The sequence below is a fragment of the Macaca nemestrina genome, chromosome 2 (assembly GCF_043159975.1).
Source record: "Macaca nemestrina isolate mMacNem1 chromosome 2, mMacNem.hap1, whole genome shotgun sequence".
Taxonomy (NCBI): Eukaryota; Metazoa; Chordata; class Mammalia; order Primates; family Cercopithecidae; genus Macaca; species Macaca nemestrina.
In genome coordinates, this window is record NC_092126.1 from 113,154,707 (window position 1) to 113,177,863 (window position 23,157).

At 57.9% G+C, this 23,157-nt stretch overlaps 1 protein-coding gene across 3 annotated transcripts in view; it reads left to right on the top strand.

Annotated features, from left to right (window-relative positions):
- The window catches only part of LOC105480446 (bassoon presynaptic cytomatrix protein), a 118,374-nt gene extending 97,593 nt beyond the window's left edge, over nucleotides 1-20,781 (top strand). For 2 of the 3 annotated variants that reach the window (XM_071091728.1, XM_071091730.1), the window contains exons 5-12: nucleotides 135-6,797; nucleotides 9,368-11,447; nucleotides 11,761-12,593; nucleotides 12,714-12,813; nucleotides 13,358-13,489; nucleotides 13,735-13,789; nucleotides 14,170-14,259; nucleotides 16,827-20,781. In XM_071091728.1, the coding sequence (XP_070947829.1) occupies nucleotides 135-6,797; nucleotides 9,368-11,447; nucleotides 11,761-12,593; nucleotides 12,714-12,813; nucleotides 13,358-13,489; nucleotides 13,735-13,775 (9,849 nt within the window). In that variant the 3' untranslated portion in view covers nucleotides 13,776-13,789; nucleotides 14,170-14,259; nucleotides 16,827-20,781. Of the gene's footprint in view, nucleotides 1-134; nucleotides 6,798-9,367; nucleotides 11,448-11,760; nucleotides 12,594-12,713; nucleotides 12,814-13,357; nucleotides 13,490-13,734; nucleotides 13,790-14,169; nucleotides 14,260-16,093; nucleotides 16,116-16,826 lie in introns of those variants that run through there. The other variant, XM_071091729.1, reaches the window with a different exon arrangement.
- Nucleotides 20,782-23,157: the final 2,376 nt, after the last annotated feature.

Below are 23,157 nucleotides of genomic sequence, written 5' to 3' on the forward strand. Positions count from 1 at the left end.
GGTGGGTGGCGGGCCCTAAACCCTTGAGAAATGGACAGACTCTTCCCCAGGGTCCTGGGATTGACAGGGAGGGTTGGGTTCCCACCACAGGCTTTGCCATGGGGAGTCAGTGTCTGCTTTTCACCCTGCTGCAGGACCTGGTGGGCAAGCCTTACTCTCAGGACATGTCTCGGAGCCCACAGAGCCTCAGTGACACAGGCTATTCCTCCGACGGCATCTCTAGCTCCCAGAGTGAGATCACAGGAGTCGTGCAGCAGGAGGTGGAACAGCTGGACAGTGCAGGGGTGACAGGGCCACATCCACCCAGCCCCTCCGAGATCCACAAGGTGGGGAGCAGCATGCGGCCTTTGCTACAGGCCCAGGGCCTGGCCCCCAGTGGTGAGCGGAGCAAGCCACTCTCCAGCAGTACTGGCGAGGAGCAGAAGCAGCGGCCCCACTCCTTGTCCATCACGCCTGAGGCCTTTGACTCTGATGAGGAGCTGGAGGATATCCTGGAGGAAGACGAAGACTCTGTTGAGTGGAGGCGCCGGAGAGAGAAGCAGGACACTGCTGAGTCCTCAGACGACTTTGGCAGCCAACTGAGGCACGACTATGTGGAGGACAGCAGCGAGGGTGGCCTGTCACCTCTTCCACCCCAGCCCCCAGCCCGGGCAGCAGAACTGACTGATGAGGAGTTCATGCGACGGCAGATTCTGGAGATGAGCGCCGAGGAAGACAACCTGGAGGAGGATGATACTGCCACCTCCGGGCGTGGCCTGGCCAAACATGGCACCCAGAAGGGTGGCCCCAGACCCAGGCCTGAGCCTAGCCAAGAACCAGCAGCACTGCCCAAGAGGCGCCTGCCCCACAATGCCACCACAGGCTATGAGGAGCTGCTCCCTGAGGGAGGCCCAGCAGAAGCTACTGATGGCAGTGGGGCCCTGCAGGGTGGGCTCCGTCGCTTCAAGACCATTGAGCTCAACAGCACGGGCAGTTATAGTCATGAGCTGGACCTGGGCCAAGGCCCAGACCCCAGTCTGGACCGGGAGCCCGAGCTGGAGATGGAGAGCCTGACGGGCTCCCCTGAGGACCGTTCCCGTGGTGAGCACTCCTCTACACTGCCTGCCTCCACACCCAGCTACACCTCAGGCACCTCTCCCACCTCTCTGTCCTCCCTAGAGGAGGACAGTGACAGCAGCCCCAGCCGCAGGCAGCGTCTAGAAGAAGCGAAGCAGCAGCGCAAGGCCCGGCACCGCTCCCATGGGCCCCTGCTACCCACCATTGAGGACTCTTCAGAGGAGGAGGAGCTGCGGGAGGAAGAGGAGCTACTGCGTGAGCAAGAGAAGATGCGGGAGGTGGAGCAGCAGCGCATCCGCAGCACGGCCCGCAAGACCCGGCGGGACAAGGAAGAACTGCGGGCCCAGCGGAGGCGAGAGCGCTCCAAGACACCACCCAGTAACTTGTCACCCATTGAGGACGCCTCCCCCACGGAGGAGCTGAGGCAGGCGGCCGAGATGGAGGAGCTGCACCGCTCCTCCTGCTCTGAGTACTCACCCTCGCCCTCCCTTGACTCTGAGGCTGAGGCCTTGGATGGTGGCCCTAGCCGGCTTTACAAGTCAGGCAGTGAGTACAACCTGCCCACCTTCATGTCCCTCTACTCACCAACCGAGACACCCTCTGGCAGCTCCACCACTCCCAGTTCCGGACGGCCCCTCAAGAGCGCCGAGGAGGCTTATGAGGAGATGATGCGCAAAGCTGAGCTGCTTCAGAGGCAGCAAGGCCAGGCAGCAGGGGCCCGGGGACCCCATGGCGGCCCCTCTCAGCCCACAGGCCCCAGGGGCCTGGGCTCCTTCGAATATCAAGACACTGCAGACCGTGACTATGGCCGGGCTGCTCAGCCTGTCGCAGAGGGCACGCCAGCCAGCCTGGGAGCAGCCATGTATGAAGAAATCCTTCAGACATCACAGAGCATAGTCCGCATGCGGCAGGCCTCCTCACGAGACCTGGCTTTTGCTGAGGACAAAAAGAAGGAGAAGCAGTTTCTAAATGCTGAGAGTGCATACATGGACCCAATGAAGCAAAATGGCGGCCCCCTTACCCCTGGTACCAGTCCCACCCAGCTCACGGCCCCTGTGTCCTTCTCTACCCCCACCTCCTCAGACAGCAGCGGGGGCCGAGTTATTCCCGATGTCCGTGTCACTCAGCATTTTGCAAAGGAGACTCAGGACCCCCTCAAGCTGCACAGCTCTCCTGCCTCCGCCAGCTTAACCTCCAAGGAGGTAGGCATGCCCTTTTCCCAGGGCCCTGGGACCCCAGCCACCACAGCTGTGGCTCCTTGTCCAGCTGGGCTGCCACGAGGATATATGACTCCAGCCTCCCCAGCAGGCTCCGAGCGCAGTCCTTCACCATCTTCCACAGCCCACAGCTATGGACACAGCCCAACCACTGCAAACTATGGGTCCCAAACTGAAGATCTACCCCAGGCCCCCATTGGCCTTGCTGCAGCTGGACAGGCTGCTAGAGAGAAGCCCCTGAGTGCGAGTGATGGTGAGGGTGGCACTCCTCAGCCTTCCCGGGCATATTCCTATGTTGCAAGCTCCAGCCCACCTCTCTCCCCATCTTCCCCCTCAGAGAGTCCCACATTCTCCCCTGGCAAGCTGGGCCCAAGGGCCACAGCAGAGTTCTCTACACAGACGCCAAGTCCAGCCCCTGCCTCAGACATGCCACGGAGCCCTGGTGCCCCCATTCCATCACCTATGGTAGCCCAGGGCACACAAACACCACATCGACCCAGCACGCCTCGCCTGGTGTGGCAGGAGTCCTCTCAGGAGGCTCCCTTTATGGTCATCACACTGGCATCAGACGCCTCCAGCCAGACCAGAATGGTACATGCCAGTGCCTCCACCTCCCCGCTCTGCTCACCTACTGAAATCCAGCCCACCACCCATGGCTACAGCCAGACAACACCTCCGAGTGTGTCTCAGCTGCCCCCCGAGCCACCTGGGCCACCTGGCTTTCCACGGGCACCCAGTGCTGGTGCGGACGGGCCCCTGGCACTATATGGCTGGGGTGCCCTCCCTGCTGAGAACATCTCCCTGTGCCGGATCTCCTCTGTCCCTGGGACATCTAGGGTTGAGCCAGGCCCCAGGCCCCCTGGCACTGCAGTGGTAGATCTCCGCACAGCTGTCAAGCCCACTCCCATCATCCTCACTGACCAGGGCATGGACCTCACCTCTCTTGCTGTGGAAGCGAGGAAGTATGGTCTTGCCCTGGATCCAATCCCAGGACGGCAGTCGACTGCCGTGCAGCCCTTGGTTATCAACCTCAATGCCCAGGAGCAGACCCATACCTTCCTTGCCACTGCCACCACAGTGAGCATCACCATGGCCTCGTCTGTGCTCATGGCTCAACAAAAGCAGCCTGTGGTCTATGGAGACCCCTACCAGAGCCGCCTTGATTTTGGCCAGGGTGGGGGTAGCCCTGTGTGCCTGGCCCAGGTCAAACAAGTAGAGCAGGCTGTCCAGACAGCCCCATACCGAAGTGGGCCCCGGGGAAGACCCAGGGAGGCCAAGTTTGCCAGATATAATCTGCCCAACCAAGTAGCACCTCTGGCCAGAAGGGATGTTTTGATCACTCAAATGGGCACCGCCCAGAGCATTGGCCTCAAGCCAGGCCCAGTGCCAGAGCTGGGTGCCGAGCCCCACCGGGCTACCCCTGCAGAGTTGCGGTCACATGCTCTGCCAGGTGCCAGGAAGCCACACACAGTGGTGGTACAGATGGGAGAGGGCACAGCAGGCACTGTGACCACACTGCTCCCAGAGGAGCCTGCGGGTGCCCTGGACCTTACTGGGATGAGGCCTGAGAGCCAGCTGGCATGCTGTGACATGGTCTACAAGCTCCCCTTTGGCAGCAGCTGCACTGGCACCTTCCACCCAGCCCCCAGTGTGCCTGAGAAGAGCATGGCAGATGCTGCCCCACCTGGCCAAAGCAGTGGCCCCTTCTATGGTCCCCGGGACCCTGAGCCTCCTGAGCCCCCCACCTACCGGGCACAGGGGGCTGTGGGCCCTGGGCCCCATGAGGAGCAGAGGCCCTATCCACAAGGCCTGCCTGGTAGGCTGTACTCCTCCATGTCTGACACCAATTTGGCTGAGGCTGGCCTCAACTACCATGCCCAGAGGATCGGGCAGCTCTTCCAGGGTCCTGGACGAGAGTCAGCTATGGATCTCAGCTCGCTGAAGCACTCCTACAGTCTGGGCTTTGCGGACGGACGCTACCTAGGGCAGGGCTTGCAGTATGGCTCAGTCACGGACCTGCGTCATCCTACAGACCTTTTGGCTCACCCGCTTCCCATGCGGCGCTATAGCTCAGTGTCAAACATCTATTCAGACCACAGGTACGGCCCACGGGGAGAGGCAATTGGCTTCCAGGAGGCCAGCCTGGCCCAGTACAGTGCCACCACAGCCCGTGAAATCAGTCGCATGTGCGCTGCCCTCAACTCCATGGACCAGTATGGTGGGCGGCATGGCATTGGTGGTGGTGGCCCTGACCTTGTGCAGTACCAGCCTCAGCACGGGCCCGGGCTCAGTGCTCCGCAGAGTCTGGCTCCCCTCAGACCTGGACTCCTTGGTAACCCCACCTTTCCAGAGGGCCACCCAAGTCCTGGGAACTTTGCCCAGTATGGGCCTGCAGCAGGCCAGGGAACAGCAGTCAGACAGCTGCTGCCGTCCACAGCCACTGTACGTGCAGCTGATGGCATGATCTACTCGACTATCAATACCCCAATTGCTGCAACACTGCCCATCACCACCCAGCCTGCCTCAGTCCTGCGGCCCATGGTGCGTGGTGGCATGTACAGGCCTTATGCATCTGGTGGAATCACAGCCGTGCCACTCACCAGTCTGACACGTGTGCCCATGATTGCCCCCCGGGTACCTCTTGGACCCACAGGGCTGTACCGATATCCTGCACCAAGTAGATTTCCCATTGCTTCCAGTGTTCCACCTGCAGAAGGGCCTGTCTATCTGGGGAAACCTGCTGCTGCCAAGGCCTCTGGGGCTGGGGGCCCTCCAAGGCCAGAGATACCAGTAGGGGCTGTACGAGAAGAGCCTCTTCCCACAACCACCCCTGCTGCCATCAAGGAGGCTGCAGGAGCCCCAGCTCCTGCCCCACTAGCTGGCCGGAAGCCACCAGTAGATGCTGCTCCTGGGGGTGGCAGCGGGGCCCTCAGCCGGTCAGGGCTCGAGAAAGAGGAAGCATCACAGGAGGAGAGGCAGCGGAAGCAACAGGAGCAGCTGCTCCAGCTAGAGCGGGAGCGGGTGGAGTTGGAGAAGCTGCGACAACTTCGGCTGCAAGAGGAGCTAGAGCGGGAACGTGTGGAGCTGCAGAGACACCGTGAGGAGGAGCAGCTGCTGGTGCAGCGGGAGTTGCAGGAACTGCAGACCATCAAGCACCATGTGCTGCAGCAGCAGCAAGAGGAACGCCAGGCTCAATTTGCACTGCAGCGGGAACAGCTAGCGCAGCAGCGTCTGCAGCTGGAGCAGATCCAGCAGCTGCAGCAGCAGCTGCAGCAGCAGCTAGAGGAGCAGAAGCAGCGGCAGAAGGCTCCCTTTCCTGCAGCCTGTGAGGCACCTGGCCGAGGACCTCCCCTAGCGGCTGCTGAGCTGGCCCAGAATGGCCAGTATTGGCCCCCACTTACCCATGCAGCCTTCATTGCCATGGCAGGGCCTGAAGGACCTGGCCAACCTCGTGAGCCTGTGTTGCACCGGGGTCTCCCCAGCTCTGCCTCAGACATGTCACTGCAAACAGAGGAGCAGTGGGAGGCCAGCCGTGGTGGCATCAAGAAGCGGCACTCCATGCCACGCCTGCGGGATGCCTGTGAGCCAGAGTCTGCGGCTGAGCCCTGTATGGTCAGGAGGATTGCCGACAGCAGCGTGCAGACAGATGATGAGGATGGGGAGGGCCGCTACCTCTTGAGTCGGCGACGCCGGGCACGGCGGAGTGCTGACTGCAGCGTGCAGACGGACGACGAGGATAGTGCTGAGTGGGAGCAGCCAGTGCGCCGCCGCAGGTCTCGTCTTCCCCGCCACTCAGACTCAGGCTCTGACAGCAAGCACGATGCCACTGCCTCGTCATCCAGTGCTGCTGCCACTGTGAGGGCCATGAGCAGCGTGGGCATCCAGACCATCAGTGACTGCTCTGTGCAGACGGAGCCTGACCAGCTGCCCAGGGTCTCTCCAGCCATCCACATCACAGCTGCCACCGATCCCAAGGTGGAGATCATCAGGTACATATCGGCGCCAGAGAAGACTGGGCGCGGGGAGAGCCTGGCCTGCCAGACGGAGCCAGATGGGCAGGCCCAGGGTGTAGCCGGGCCGCAGCTTGTAGGGCCAACTGCCATCAGCCCCTACCTGCCTGGCATCCAGATCGTCACCCCAGGGCCTCTGGGCAGATTTGAAAAAAAGAAGCCAGATCCCCTGGAGATTGGGTACCAGGCCCACCTGCCTCCGGAGTCTCTCTCACAGCTTGTGAGCCGCCAGCCTCCCAAGTCCCCTCAGGTCCTCTACTCACCAGTCTCACCCCTGTCCCCTCACCGGCTCCTGGACACCTCCTTTGCTTCCAGTGAGAGGCTGAACAAGGCTCATGTGAGTCCCCAGAAGCACTTCACGGCTGACAGCGCTCTCCGCCAGCAGACGCTGCCTCGCCCCATGAAGACCCTGCAGCGGTCCTTGTCTGACCCTAAGCCCCTCAGCCCCACCGCTGAAGAGTCTGCCAAAGAGAGATTCTCCCTCTACCAGCACCAGGGGGGACTGGGTAGCCAGGTATGGGAACAGGGGCTGTTCCAGGGTGGGACAGGGGTCTCTGCCTAGCCTGAGGGGCCCCCACAGGGAGGGGCTTCTTCTGGGGTGGGAGTAGAGGCATCTTTGGCCCCAGAGGCCCAGGGGAAGGTGTCAATGAGCAGATGCTCCTTGGTGCACATCTGATAGAGCCTGCAGCCCGGCAGACAGCCTGGCAGATACAGACACACACATGGGCCCCCACAGCCTTCCAGCCATATACCCCACTAGGAGCTTCAGCCTCCTCCCAGCACTGTCCCTTCACCATCCATACCTGGTCCACCCCTGCTGCCTCCCCACTTCAGGCTTCTTCAGCTCTCACTTCTAGTCTAGACCCCTTCCACTCCAAACTTCATCTATGGGCGTTTCCTAAGAAGATCAGTCACATGGACTTGGCAGGGGTGCTCTCATCCTCTCAGTCCTGGCCTGGTTTCCACTGCCACACAGGAAGCCCACGCCCCCATGGCCTAGCACTAGGGGCCCATCCCAGCGGGCTGCAGTGTGCTCTCTGCCCCAGGGTGTTCCCTGCCCCTACCTGGCCCTCGGTAAATCTGTTTACACACCTGTCTGCTCCCCTAGATAGGGGATTCAGAAGCATAAAATAACCCTTGGCTGTGGCTTTATTTGCCAGTGATGGAAGGGGACTGTGAGAAGTGGCTTGGCTGTGGGCTGCAGCAGAAGTGAGAATAGGGGGTTGTGAGGGCCTAATGCCAACAACTGAGTGCCAGGCTGAGGAGGGTTGGCTTTTCCTAAAGACCCTGGAAGCCTCTGGAGGTTTTAGGCAGGTGAGATGGGACAAAGCAGATGTTTTGGAAAGTTTCCTGGGCAGAATGTGGGATGATGGGCTGAAGGAAGAGATCTGGCAGAGGAGTCAGGAACCAGAGGCATCGTGAGGTAGATTTGCCCATTTTCAGGGTGTGATGCAGAGAGGAGAAAAGTGGGGCCTTAGAATGGATTTGTGGAGGTGATGATCTTGGGTAGTGAATAGTCTTGGTATATGCAGGCCATATAGGGGTGTGGGTGGGATCAGGGACTCTAGGCTGGCAGGGAGGGCAGGTCAGACAGGCAGGGTGGTCCTTGCTGCAGGCACAGAGGTCCCATGGGCTGGCCATGTGAGACCAGGCCATGATAGGCACTCATGATGCGTGGCCAGAATAAGAAAAGAGATAACAGAGTGAGGGGTTCAAAAGGCTAAATTTATTCCATAAAAGGCCCACCCTGAAATTTTGGGGGCACACTCTAATTTTTATTATGATACATGGTGGACATAGTTGGGAGGTTTTTAGGTAGTTACTTGGCAAGGTAAAAAGTAAGAATCCGGCTGGGCGCGGTGGCTCACGCCTGTAATCCCAACACTTTGGGAGGCCGAGGCGGGTGGATTACCTGAGGTCAGGAGTTCAAGACTAGCCTGGCCAACATGGTGAAACGCCGTCTCTACTAAAAATACAAAAATGAGCCAGGCGTGGTGGCACACCCCTGTAATCCCAGCAACTCGGGAGGCTGAGACAAGAGAATTGCTTGAGCCTGAGAGGCAGAGGTTGCAGTGAGCCGAGATCGTGCCACTGCACTCCAGCCTGGCTGACAGAGTGAGACTCTGTCTCAAAAAAAAAAAAGTAAGAATCCTGTATGAGTCACTTCCCAGTATATTTTGGAATTTGGGTGGTCCATGAAACCCAAGGGTATGGGGCATTCTGGGAAGGCTAGGAGCTAGAGAAAAAGGGAGAAGGCAGAGTGAACTGCCAGGCAATGTGGACCTTCAGGCAATGCAGAGTATCTAGGGTAGGCACTGTTAGGGAACCTTGACCAGGAAGCCATGCTGCTGGAGGTAGGGCTGGAGAGGACTTACAGGTGCGCTGGTGGCTCCAGAGAACAGCAGGTTGACCGAGGGACATGGAGGGAGCTGGGGACCAGGCCAAGAGCACAGCCCAAAGGGTTTGGCAGAGGGTGGTGCAGGGCACTAGAGGAAGAGGGTGGGCAGGCAGCTGAGAAGCCTGCCACTTTAGAGAGGACTAGAGCAGGATGCAGAATGACTTAGAGCCTGCCACGATTGGCATACAGTCCACATGTGTCCCTTCCCATGATCCTCTAGGGAGCCTGGCGGGCCCAGGACCCTCTCCACTCCATGCCTCCTGTTCATACTCCACTGATCTCAACCCCTGTCAGCTGCTAGGCCCCAGACCCAGAGCCACAGCTGTATTCTCACCTCAATGTGAAGCAGAGGGTGGCAGGCCCACTGAAGATGTGCAGGGGTTCTCAAAGCAATGTGCTGGGCCAGTACAGGACATTGGCATGAAGGGAACCTGCCCCTACCCTCCTGCTTCCCAGAGCTCTGGGGAAGAGAAAGGCTGTAAAATATCACAGATCTTCCCTCCATGGCAAAGAAAACAAGGCCTATGGGTGGGCAGGGTAGGCCTCCAGGCTGCCTGGTAAATCAGGGCACCAGCAGGATGGAACCCAGCTCCTTCCCCAGCCCAGGCCTGGGTTCTGTCACCCCACACCCCGTCAAGTCACCACACCTTGGGTCTCAGTGCTGCCCACCCTTCCCTCTGTCTCAGGTGTCGGCGTTGCCACCCAACAGCCTGGTCCGCAAGGTGAAGCGGACACTGCCCAGCCCCCCTCCAGAGGAGGCTCACCTTCCCCTGGCTGGCCAGGCCTCCCCACAGCTGTATGCAGCCAGCCTGCTGCAGCGAGGGCTGACGGGGCCCACCTCTGTCCCTGCTACCAAGGCCAGCCTGCTCCGGGAGCTGGACCGGGACCTGCGGCTGGTGGAGCATGAGTCCACCAAGCTGCGCAAGAAGCAGGCGGAGCTGGATGAGGAGGAGAAGGAGATTGACGCCAAGCTCAAGTACCTGGAGCTGGGTATCACACAACGCAAAGAGTCTTTGGCCAAAGACCGGGGTGGCCGTGACTACCCACCCTTGCGTGGTCTTGGTGAGCATCGTGACTACCTGTCGGACAGTGAACTCAACCAGCTGCGGCTCCAGGGCTGCACCACTCCCGCTGGCCAGTACGTGGACTTCCCTGCCACTGCCACTGCTCCTGCCGCCCCCTCTGGTCCCACTGCCTTCCAGCAGCCCCGCTTCCAGCCTCCGACCCCACAGTATTCTGCAGGCAGTGGTGGGCCAACTCAGAATGGATTCCCTGCCCACCAGGCCCCCACCTACCCTGGCCCCAACACATACCCAGCTCCTGCCTTTCCTCCTGGCACCAGTTACCCAGCTGAGCCTGGCCTGCCAAACCAGCAGGCTTTCCGTCCCACAGGCCACTACGCAGGTCAAACACCCATGCCAACCACACAGAGCACCCTTTTTCCAGTCCCCGCTGATAGCCGTGCCCCACTGCAGAAGCCACACCAGACATCGCTAGCTGACTTGGAGCAGAAGGTGCCCACCAACTATGAGGTGATCGCCAGCCCCGTTGTGGCCATGTCTTCAGCCCCATCTGAAACCAGCTACAGTGGCTCAGCAGTGAGCAGCAGCTATGAGCAGGGCAAGGTCCCTGAGGTGCCCCGGGCTAGTGAACGTGGCAGTGCAAGCCAGAGCCCAGCCCCTACCTACCCCTCTGATTCACACTATACCAGTCTGGAGCAGAACGTTCCTCGAAACTACGTAATGATCGATGACATCAGTGAACTGACCAAGGACAGCACCTCTACTGCTCCTGATAGCCAGCGGCTGGAGCCCCTGGGGCCAGGCAGCAGTGGGCGTCCAGGGAAGGAGCTTGGAGAACCAGGTGTCCTTGAGGGGCCTACACTGCCCTGCTGCTATGCCAGAGGAGAAGAGGAATCTGAGGAGGACTCATACGACCCCCGCGGGAAGGGTGGCCACCTCCGGAGCATGGAGAGCAATGGTCGACCAGCCAGTAGCCACTACTATGGTGACAGTGACTACAGGCATGGGGCTCGAGCAGAGAAGTATGGTCCAGGGCCCATGGGGCCCAAGCATCCCTCCAAGAGCCTGGCTCCAGCTGCCATCTCCTCAAAGCGCAGCAAGCACCGGAAGCAGGGCATGGAACAAAAGATCTCCAAGTTCTCACCTATTGAAGAGGCCAAGGATGTGGAGTCAGACCTGGCGTCCTACCCCCCACCTGCAGTCAGCAGCAGCCTGGTCTCTCGGGGCAGGAAGTTCCAGGATGAAATCACCTATGGGCTCAAGAAGAACGTGTATGAGCAGCAGAGATACTATGGGATGTCCACCCGGGACACAGTGGAGGAGGACGACCGCATTTATGGTGGGAGCAGCCGGTCCCGGGTACCTTCTGCATACAGTGGGGAGAAGCTGTCCAGCCACGACTTCAGTGGCCGGGGCAAGGGGTATGAAAGGGAACGGGAGGCTGTGGAGCGACTTCAAAAAGCGGGCCCCAAGCCCTCATCCCTAAGTATGGCCCACAGCCGGGCACGACCCCCCATGCGGAGCCAGGCCTCTGAAGAGGAGAGCCCCGTCAGCCCCTTGGGGAGGCCCCGCCCTGCCGGAGGGCCCCTCCCTCCCAGCGGGGATACCTGCCCACAGTTCTGCTCCAGTCACTCCATGCCTGATGTCCAGGAGCATGTCAAGGACGGACCTCGGGCCCACGCATATAAGCGTGAGGAGGGCTACATCCTGGATGATTCCCACTGCGTGGTTTCCGACAGCGAAGGTAATGGCAGCCAGGGGTGATTTCTGCGGATACTCAGCACCTGGGGGGCCTGCCTGCCTGTGGGGCCCTGGACCCTGAGATGTCCCAGCAGGGTCTGGTCTGGTGCCTCATCTGCTGGGCCCTGCTGCAGGCAGGCTGCCCTTGTCTGCTCCATCTGTGCCCTGGTCCCTGGTTGCGGGAGGGTGGGCTGGGGGCCTGTTGATCTGCTTGTGGCTGTGGCACCCATTCTCTTGGTTTCTTTGCATGGCTTCAGCTAGGCCTCCCCCTGCGGCCAGCCCGGGGGTTGATGGTATTCTGTTTTTGGTCTCTGAAGCTTATCACCTGGGCCAGGAGGAGACAGACTGGTTTGATAAGCCCCGGGATGCCCGCTCTGACCGGTTCAGGCACCACGGGGGCCATGCAGTTTCCTCCTCCTCCCAGAAGCGAGGCCCTGCCAGGCACAGCTACCATGACTACGATGAACCCCCTGAGGAGGGCCTGTGGCCTCATGATGAGGGTGGCCCAGGCCGCCATGCCTCAGCCAAGGAACACCGGCATCACGGTGACCACGGGCGGCACTCAGGCCGCCACACTGGTGAGGAGCCAGGACGGCGTGCTGCCAAACCACACGCTCGGGACCTGGGTCGCCATGAGGCCCGGCCCCACTCTCAGCCCAGCTCTGCTCCAGCTATGCCGAAGAAGGGTCAGCCTGGGTACCCCAGCTCTGCTGAGTACTCACAGCCATCCCGTGCTCCATCCGCATACCATCATGCCTCTGACAGCAAGAAGGGCTCCCGGCAAGCCCACTCCGGGCCCGCTGCACTGCAGTCAAAAGCAGAACCCCAGGCACAGCCACAGTTGCAAGGTCGGCAGGCAGCTCCAGGACCACAACAGTCACAGTCACCATCATCCAGGCAAATGCCCTCTGGGGCAGCATCGCGCCAGCCACAGCCACAGCAGCAGCAGCAGCAGCAGCAGCAGCAGCAGCAGCAGCAGCAGCAGCAGCAAAGTCTTGGGCTGCAGCCCCCACAGCAGGCTCCGACGCAGGCTCGGCTGCAGCAACAGAGCCAGCCAACCGCCCGGGGCTCAGCCCCTGCTGCCAGCCAGCCTGCAGGGAAGCCTCAGCCAGGCCCCACCACAGCCACAGGCCCTCAACCAGCAGGACCGGTAAGCAGAGCTCCCATGTATGGGTTGTAACCAGGGCAGATGTTATGAATGAAGCTTGGACATCCCTTTGGTTCCAGGCTGGGCATGGGCAGAATCTTAGCTATAGGTTCTGTGTTGCAGCCACGGGCAGAACAGACAAATGGCTCTAAAGGGACAGCCAAAGCACCACAACAGGGGAGGGCTCCTCAGGCCCAGCCAACGCCAGGACCTGGACCTGCAGGTGAGCCTATCCTTTGGCACCCTCGGCTATGGCCCAGAGCACCCAGGCTGTTCTCTCTCTATACCACCTGTGCCCTGGGTGGTATATGCACCTCACACTGCATATCCTCAATAATCCCTGAGAAGGTACCCCACGGGCTGTAGACTGCCCCAGCAGAAAACAAGCCTGGGGTTAGAATAAGCCAATGAGGTCACCAGCACAGGGGCTTTAGGGCCCAAGCAGCTCTGGGCAGAGAAGCTGGAAGGCACTGGTGAGCATAGGGTGGGGACCATGGCTTCTTGCTCCCTCCTTCCTTCCCCTTTCCTCCTCTCCTCTGCCTTTTCTTTCCTTTCTTCTTCTTTGCCTTCCTCAACCTCCTTTTTTCTGCCTCCTCCCACCCCTTGTCTTCCTGTTCTTACCTTCTTCTCCTTATTCCCCTAGCCTCCTTCTCACCTTCCCACCTCATGGGGTACCTGTGTTTGGATTCCCTTGTGGCTACTTGCCCTCTCAGACCCTAAAGAGCCAGGCCATGCATAGCTCATTATGGTGATTTCTTTCCTCCTAGGTGTGAAGGCTGGAGCCAGGCCTGGAGGAACCCCAGGGGCTCCCGCCAGCCAGCCAGGTGCCGATGGGGAGAGCGTGTTCTCCAAGATCCTCCCTGGCGGGGCAGCAGAGCAAGCTGGCAAACTGACGGAAGGTATGCACTGCCTGTAACTGGGTCTGTGGTGGGTGGCTGCTGTGGTATAGGCTGGGTCTGAGAGATGATTCCAGACTCAGTCACCCAGGCAGAAGCCAGCCAGAGGGCCCACCTGCTGATGCCCAGTTGTTCTCCAGGCAGTCCCTGCCTCTTGGGCTGAGCTTGGCTTCACTGTGCCAAGTGGCCCTGACTGGGAGGGGTCTGGCCCAATTTCCTGATGGCTGTCTCCTCTTTCTATGTCACAGCTGTCTCTGCTTTTGGCAAAAAATTTTCCTCATTCTGGTGACCATGCCCAGCATGGTGAGTACAAGCAGCCTGTACCTTGCCTCTTCTGGGAAAGGCCCGAGGAACTGGGGGTGGGGGTGGGGCTTTAAGTCCCAAGGGGTCTTCTGGGAGGAGTCTGGTCTTCGGCTGGTTCAGTGCCCAGAGCTGCAATGTTCCCTTCTCTGAATGTGGGAGGAGAAGAAGGAGGGACGCTGTGCACAGAGCCCCTACCATGGGGCCAACACAGTAGGAGTCCCCAGCAAAGGAGGGGCCAAAGCCAGGGCCAATGCCCCCTTGTCTTTCAAACCATCTGCTATCCCCTGCAGGGCTGTCATAGCACTGGGCTGGCACTGGGTTGTAGGTAGGCCTCCAGGGATGCAGCTCCTCTCCAGCCCTCCTCTGTAAATGCTCCACAGGCTCTTGAAGAAATGAAGAGAGGTATCATTGCTGTGGAAAAATCTCTGGAGTCAGAGGTCTGGGCGCAGCTCTGGACTCTGCGTATAACAGTGAGTATCAGGATCAGGGTGAAATGGGCCAGAGGAGGGGTGAAGGGCCAAGGCCTAGCTGATGACAGCTAGCCAGTTCTGACAAGTGTGAACTGGGAAGAGCCTGGTGGGTTTCCTTCAGCTGTGATGGGTCAGCAGCCCTCCACCCCGCAGAGGCAGGGGCCACAGAGCTGCCTGAGATGTTGCTGGATAAGTCAGGTGGCACCCTTGGAGAAGAGCCCAGCACAGCCAACTGCACCCCACAACTTGAAGTCTATGTGCTGAGCACTGAGTTCAAAGTCGTCCTGAAGGACATGGTGGTCTGTGGCACCTGTAGGGGAACATGCTTCTTCCCTGATGTCTGCTGCTGGTGCCTTTGCTCCAGCCACTTGGAAGAGATTAGAGTCCCCAAACCCTGCAGAGCTGCATCTGCAGCTCTGAGAATGAAGTCAAAACACTCCTGGCTTCACAGGCTGAGCTTGTGGCCCACAGGATAGAAGAGTGGAAGGAGTAGAGAGGCAGACAGGAAGGGACATAGAGGAAAGGAAGTCTCAGCCCCAGACTAAGTCAGCTCAGGGAGAGGGCAGAAGGGCCTCAGGATGGGAGCCCTGGCCCTGTCTGGGCTGCAGTGGCCAAGGCAGGATGGGACACCACTTCCTGGAGCCTGCCCTGGCCCTGGCCTTGACCCTGCCTCTGTGGGAGGAGGAGGAAGTGCATCATCCTGGGTGGGAGGAGAATTGCCTGGCTGTTGGTACAGCTCTGTGCACAGCCAGGACCACTGACCACCATCCCATAGCCCTCGGGCCCTCCTCTTCTCCCTCCTTGCCCCTTCAGGATGCTTCTCACAGTGCACAGGCATATATGTGTTATCCATGGCGAGGCCTGGCCGTCAATGAGCAGGTCACTTCAAGGGAGCCCTGGGGCCAGAAGATGCTGGGCCCAGACCAGCACTGGTTGTGGGAGGGAAGGAGCTAGGTGTGATACCTCACAGGCTACCTCTCTCTGGAAAAGCAGTGGGGCTCTGGAAAGGCCCAGGCTTCCATCCATTTATTCAACAAATGTTTGTCAAGCCCCAGGTATGTGCTAGGCACTCTTCCAGGCTCTGGGGATATGGCAGAGAACAAAACCAACTCCCTGCCCTCTGAAGCTGACAATCCATTAAAGAAGATAGAGAATAAATAAGTTTAAAAATAAAATTCAATTAAAAAGGTACTTTCTGAAAGGGATAAGTGTTATAAAGCCAGCAAGGCAGAGCTATGGAAGCAGTGGGGTCTGCTCTAGTCAAAGTGCAGATATGTGAAGATATGTGAGGGAAGCTTGAGGGAGGAGGACGGCTGCTGTGGGATGAAAAAAGGGGAGGGAACAGCACTGATGGATGATCGGATGCTGGGATGGGATGGGGGGGCACCAGGGACAGGGAAAAGGCCAGCACAGCCAGGGCCACAGTGCAGTGGAGAGGTGCAAGGGGGTGGCAGCCAGCTGGGATGGGTTGTACAGGCCAAGTAAGGAGCCTGGAATTTATTCTAATTACAGTAGCCATAATGCAGTCCTCAGCGTTCTTCCTGCCTTCACCCTCCCACAGCGGGCTTCCTGCAGCTTTCCACTTAGCCGATGTTTCCTTGGAGTTGCCCTGGAACAGATGTGAAATCACAAGTGATGCTAAGAGGAGGGGAAGGAGGGACAGCCCATGGCCTGGATTCATGGCAGTACCTACCTTGGGTTTGGGGCCAGGGTATGGTTCCTGAACAGGGAAAGGAAGCACAGACACAGCTTTGTTCTGCGTCCTGCCACATGGTGTGGGTGGGCCACTGAGACCACTCACCTTATAGTTAAAGAAATCTCCCTCGAATTCTAGCATTCGGCTAATGATTGGGTCAAGTGGACAGTGCTGCCGTGAGTATCCCTCTCCTGAAGTTCTTTTTTTTTTTTTTTTTTTTTTTTGAGGCGGAGTCTCGCTCTGTCGCCCAGGCTGGAGTGCAGTGGCGCGATCTCGGCTCACTGCAAGCTCCGCCTCCCGGGTTCCCGCCATTCTCCTGCCTCAGCCTCCCGAGTAGCTGGGACTACAGGCGCCGCCACCACGCCCGGCTAATTTTTTTGTATTTTTAGTGGAGACGGGGTTTCATTGTGTTAGCCAGGATGGTCTCGATCTCCTGACCTCGTGATCCGCCCGTCTCGGCCTCCCAAAGTGCTGGGATTACAGGCTTGAGCCACCGCGCCCGGCCCCCTGAAGTTCTTTATGACAATTTCAGAGATGGGCTTGGAGAGGTTTGCCATTTCAAACCAAATCCCATCTCCATCACTCTTAAGCCAAAAAAAAAAAAAAAAGGAACTTTTGTTACATTAAAAGAAGTGTCCCTTCCTGGCTGACCTGATTCTTCTTTCTTGCTGTCCTCTCTGTGACCTCCAACCTGCCCAAGCACCCATTTCCCCAAGCCTAAGTGGCATGGCACCTCATGGGTGAGGAGGTGGCCACTGGCACAGGCAGATGGCTGAGAGAAATGTGAGGGTGAGAAGCAGCTATCTACAGTTCTTGACAGAATCCTTTCTTTTCTTCTTTCCTTCCTCCCTCCCTCCTTTTCTCTTTCAAGCATCTACAATCTGGCACACCCTTGGCCCAAAGACTCACCAGGTGGGACGTGGCAGGCAGGCCTCAGTTGAGGACGTGATGTTTTCTCACAGCAGCTGCCTGGGTGAAGCATCTGCTGGACAAGTTGGACCATTGGCCGGGGGACCTTTAATTGTCTTTCCAGAGATGCTGCTCTCTGCAGGGCACCACCTTCAAGGCACAGCTCTCGTTGGGAGGGAGGACCCTCTCTAGAAACCCTGCCACCACGTTGTCTTGCCGTACTTCCCACAGCCGCCTTTTTGCGGCCTGGCCGGCCAGGCTTCCAATGCGTTATACACAGAGTTTGGGCACACACTGCCCTCCCTCCAAGATGCCAGAAGTTTTTCCACAGCCTTGGAGCGGGGCTTTGACTGAGGGCTGGGGTCCCCAGCTCCGTTTCCTTCACATTCCAGCTGGCCCGGATCCCTCTGTGGCACAGGGCCCTGCCCCTGTCACCTGCCCTCTGGGTGACATTGGAGCAGACCTCCATGTGGCCAGCATGGGGTTGGGAGAACTTTACAAACATTAGGACCTAACACTGTCTCATCGCTGAAATAAGAGGCCATAGCACCGAAAAGCAGCATGGGCGCCGGCTGAGGCTTCTCCCAGCCCGTGGGTGGCAGCGTGCTAGCACACTGCCACCATTTCAAAGCCATCCCCCTAGCCATCGTGAGCATCCCAGCGGCACCACCATTGTCTCAACCAGCCGGCTCCTCATCCGTACACCTGGGGATTTCTTTTGATTTCAAGAACAGCCTTAATCATTCCAGTTTGATTTACGTGTATACCTCATAAACATTTTTCTTTTGTTTCTCTCTTCCCCTTTCTCTCTTCTCTTGGCTCACTCCCTTGCCTCTCCCCCTCCAACACCACCTTGTGACTGATGGTTCGGTTTCCTCTCTGCTCTGCCCCTGCTCAGCACAGGGAGAATGCTGACTTAGAAGCAATAGGGGGCAGCAGGCCACCAAGAGCACAACCCCAGGGCGAGGTCTAGGGAGGCTCCCCAGCCTGCGTCTGTTTACTGTGCAATTCCAGTCCTTCTTAAGCCATCACCAGTGGGTGTACTCAGAGCAGAGGGGCCAGGACTTCTGCCAGCCAAGGGAAAGACCCAGAGCCCTGTACAGGGGAATGTGGCACTGTCTATCCATCTGGTGGACTGGGCGGCATTCCTCCCCAAGGCCCTTCCCTTGGGGGCCTCCTTTCATCTGGGGCACAGCCACAAGTCTCATCTCTAACGTTCTATGCAATGAAATATAAACCCTCAATGACAACTGTTAATATTTAATAAATTCCATGTTATGTATAAGGAGTTAATTGCAAACACGCAATTGAGAAACTGGATAGATATGCTCATATCACCCCCACCCCCCTACCCACCCCTGCTCCCATTGTGTGTGTGAAATTCTCAGTCTGTGGCATGTTTGACCTGTGGCAGGACTCGCTGCTGCCAGGTGAGTCACCGCCTGTCCCGCAGTGGAGCATGCACAGCTCGCAGCCTCTTTGCACGATTTCATCCATTTTAAATGCTCGACCCTCTTGCTTGGAGTTCTTTTTGCCTCAGAACCTCTCCTTCAGGAGCACTTCTAGTTGACTTCTGCACAAGCTAGTGAGGACCTGCCAGAATTGTTGCCTGAGCGTGCCAGGCTGCAGGGCAGGCAGTATAAGGCCCCCACATACCCTGCAGTTTTCTCTGTCCAGGATAGCAGGTAAAAAGGAGTCCCCAGAGCAGACTCAATGGTAGGAGCCTGCACAGGATGTGTGTGTATGGACATTCTGAAGGTTTGCTGTAGGATTTCTGTCTGTCTGTCATTTTTCCCTTCCTACCCCAACCCTGAGCCAGAGGCATCTGACAGCCCTTTCCCAGAGGGCACTACACAAGGGCAGAGCTGGGCAGCATCCATGGCCAGAGAGGCAGAGGCAAGAGTAGAGCCAGGCTGTGCCTGAGGGACCCCAGCTCTAGATTGCACCTGTTTCATGCCTCTCCTCTGTGGCTAGGAGGCTCAAAGGACTGTAAGGCAGGAGATCTGGGCTGGAGCTAGGGGGTCAATGGATGCTCAGGAAGAGCTGGGCCTTTGGCACTTGTGGTGAGAACAGTTGACAATGGTCATCTGCAACTGTTCATATAAACAATGGCTTCAAGCTAAGTTTCTTGTGAAGTTTCTCAATAGCAAATCTTACAGAAGGTCCTGTGTGACCCTCTCTGCATCTGTCCCCAGGATCTATGCTCCCTACCCACCCCCTTCTCCAAAGCCCAAGCGTCCTGCTGCTCATCAGCTTTTTTTACCACTGAGCCAGGAGTGCGGCAGGCAGTAGCTGCCTGGCCCTTCAAGGCCTGACCTTCATCCAGAGTGCTCTGGTTTGCACGATGCATTTCTCAGGGGTCCACATTTCTCATGCTTTTCTATAAGGTCTACACATCCCTTCAGAGAGGGCTCCTCGCTCATCTCTGGTAGCTATGGATGGGACAGGAAGCTGCCAACCTTTGTGTTGGACTTAACAACCTTGCCTTTCTGGAACTTGACCTCACCCAACCCATGGAATACCTGCCTCATCCCAGAGATCAGGTATGGACTGAATGCAGCCATCTGAGCAAGGGCTGAGGGAAGCCATCATCTAACACCTCTGGCCACCCAGGACCAAGTCTGTGTGGGGATGTGCCTTGGAGACCAAGGCAATAGTCCTTTCCACTACAGGCCAGGGGATGGGACAAGAAGCAGGGAACAGGCAGGGAAATGTTAGGAGGTCAGCCTCCAGCAGGCCCAGTCTCAACGCTCTAAAGTACTGACTTTTCAGCAAATTTCCTTTCTGGCAAAGCCCTCTGAGTTTGAAATTCTGACATCTGCCACTCCTCATCCCTCACTGTACCCACAGCATACATCATCGCCCCTCTGTGAAGGTGGCTGGAGCAGGCCTCTGGTCCATGGACTGTCCTTCCTGGCCCTTGCATGGATGCAGTTGTGACTCTGGGGACAATGCAGCCAGAAGCTGAGGGACCAGCATTCGGTGCCTTGGAAAGTAGAGAGCAACAGACACATCTCCAAATGGGCAAGGAGTCTCTAGCATGCAACCCAGGACTTCTCCATACCCCTCTCCCCAGCATCATGAGCAAGGGCATTGCCTCCTCTCTCTGCCCACTTCAGGGCCCAGTGCACTCACTTTACAGTGACAGATCTCCCCCTACCATCATCCTTTTAGTCCTTGGGCAGAGCATGTGGTCTCAGGGCCCACAGTGAAAGAACAGCAGTGGTGGCAACTATGCCTTGTCTTCTGGAGCCTGTAGGGAGTTTTCCAGGCAGGTCCTTTGCCATGACAGCATGGTCTGGCCCTGTTGGCCCCTCCCCTCTCCTGTTACCCACCCCCGTGCTGTAAATACTTGTCATCATGGACTCCAACAGGGTCAGAGGGACAGGCCTAATCAACTGAAACTCCTCGGAGATGCCATCTCTGTCTCCCTGGGTGCCAGCAGCCCTGCTGCCATGTGCACTGGGGTGGCACTGGAGAGCCATGGAAGTTGTGAGATATTGTGTGTGTATGCACATATGTGTGTGTGTGTGTGTGTGTGTATATGTTTCTGCCTCATTCAGTTTCCGGGGTGAAATCAGCTCCTTCTCTCCAAATGCACTACCCTGGAGAGTGGTGGCCACTCAATACCTTTTCCTCTAGCTTTCATGTCTTGGTTTTTGCTTTCCCCTTCCTCCTCCCTCTCTCCCTTTCTTTCCTTCTCTCCTTCTTTATTTGAGGGGGGAAGAGTGCTGTACAAAGTCAAACAAACAAGTTTACAGTTGTAAGTGCAATGACCCGAGTCCTCCACATGACCTTGTGAATTGTGTGCTGTCCTCCTGTGCTCTGTGAGAACTCGTGGTACTTCAGTGTCCCTCCCCCTGTATTGTGACAAGGTAATTCTGTGGTATCAGAATAAAAGGACTTGATATAAACAATCTACAGACTGTTTCTGGAATGCTTTCTCAAGTGGGAAGGCTTAGCTGAAGGAGCAAATCCCCAAATTTGCGACAATCCTGTCCATGGTTAAAGGGAAAAGGATGGACAGAGTTGCAGAAGTGCTGGCACAGCATGGGGCTGAGTCCACACCAAGCCATCCAAAGACAATGGGCCCTCCACAAAGGTGCCCAAGGGGAGGTCCCAAGCTTGGACCTGGAGCAGGCAGTCAGTGCACAGGCTGTTAAGGGACAGCACCTCCATGGCCTTTAGGTGTGTTGGCTGCACACACAGCTTTCTGTGTGTTCCTGTGGTTCCACGGAGGCAGTGAACAAATGCTGCCCCCTGGTGCTGCCAACAAGCCCTACACCTCTCTGCCTTTCTCTGATTTTTCCGACCCCCAAACTCTTGCTGGCTGTCAGACCTTAGGCCTTCCTCAGATGGTCAGGAGTACCTCCTTACCAAAGTCACCCAGAGTTGTTAGATTTTTTTTTTTTTTTTTAACACAGATAAACAAGAATCCCAGGTCCACCTCTGGCCCTCTCCCCAGAGTTAACATCTTGATGCATGTCCTTCTTTCCTGTTTGTTGTTCCAGTCTTCATTTTAAACCGAACCCAGAAGGTGCAATATATCCTGTTTTCTAGCTTTCTGTTTATTTCCACATGTTTATTTCAGGTACTTAAATGTTCGTCTTCCAGTGCTCAACCTCCAGAGAGATACATGAGTTCGTAGCCAGTCTACCACACACAACCTTAGGAACAGGTGCTATGTTCCCAGTGTTCCTATCATAAACAATGCTTGATGAACAGCCTAGTTTCCAATCTTTCCACCCAAACTGGTGGCTGGGGCCACTCGTTCTACTCCTGTTTCTGGCCTTGATACAGTCCTGTACATACTCACAAATGCAGTGGCGTCAGAAAGTTGGTACTCTTTTTTTTTTTCCTTGAGACAGAGTTTCACTCTTGTTGCCCAGGCTAGAGTGCAATGGCACGATCTCGGCTCATTGCAACCTCCACCTCCCAGGTTCAAGAGATTCTCCTGCCTCAGCCTCCCAAGTAGCTGGGATCACAGGCGCATGCCACCACACTCCACTAATTTTTGTATTTTTAGTAGAGACAGGATTTCACCGTGTTGGCCAGGCTGGTCTTGAACTCCCGGCCTCAGGTGATCCACCCGCCTCGGCCCTCCAAAGTGCTGGGATTACAGGCGTGAGCCAGCGCGCCCGGCCGGCCAGGACTCTTTTTTTTAACTTAACTAGTAATCTTGAGTAAGTAATGATGCGGTTGATGGGAAAGGGGAAGCTGCAGGCCAGACAGGTGGACTCTCAATCACAAGCACACCATGGAGCAGGGAGCCAGGGCCCTGATGTGGAAGACCAGCCAGACTCAGGTATATGGAGGGGACATCCTTACTGTCCAGCCTCTCCTGATCTCTGCTGGCACCTTAGCCCAGCCAATCCTGTGCCACGTGCACAGGAAGCCTGCCTGCCTAGGTTCTTTCCACAGGAAGCTCCCTGGACCTTGGTGGAGTCTGAGCCCACCAGGGTCCCCACACCCAAGAGCTCAGGTTGAGGCCTGGGGAGGAGGGGAAGGAACCCACCGGCTCACAGTCCCCAACAAGGAGCCACTGAGAAGGGTGGGTAAAGGCTGCGGGGATAGATAGCTCTTGCGGCAGGCCTGGTGACTGATAAGCCCAGGCAGCACCCTGAGAGTTGGCACTCGCCCCTCTGCCCCGCACCCCAGGGCTTTGCTTTGCGCCCTCCGCCCGGACTCTGGCCTTTCTCTTCTTCGTCTGCCTGGGAGTCCCTCCAGGGCAGGGCCTGGCACTGTCTAGTGAATGTCGGCTCGTAGTGGACCCGAAGGAACCCTACAGTCAGCCCCAGAGCCGCGGGAGATCCATGCGGCCGGCTCCCCCCTCCCCGCCCTCACCCTCACGGGCTCCCGGCTCCTCATTCCTCGCGGGGCTCCACTCTGGACCCGCCCGCCTCGCCCTTCATCCTCAGAGACTCATTGGTCCCATTCCCCTCGGGCCTCGCCCTTCAGGTGCTCGGGCCATGCCCGTCCGACCGCGCTGCTTCCGCCTCGCAGTCCTGTCTCACCCGCTTCTCTCGTAGGCCCTTCTACCCCCCCCCGAAGCCCGGCTCCCGGGTTCCGCTTCCACAGGGCCGCCCTCTCTCCTCCGAGATCCAACGCCTCGCCCCTCGGTAAGAGGCCCGGGACTCGGCCCACGGCCCCGCCCCCCACTTGACTAGTCCGCCCCTGAAGGCCAGCTCCTCCTCTCGACGCCCCTGCTCTCTCCACCCGGGACTTCTCGCTGCCAGGCCGGGTCCTCTCACCGTCAAGGCCCGCCCCTTGCCAACGGTTCTCGCCTATTCGCC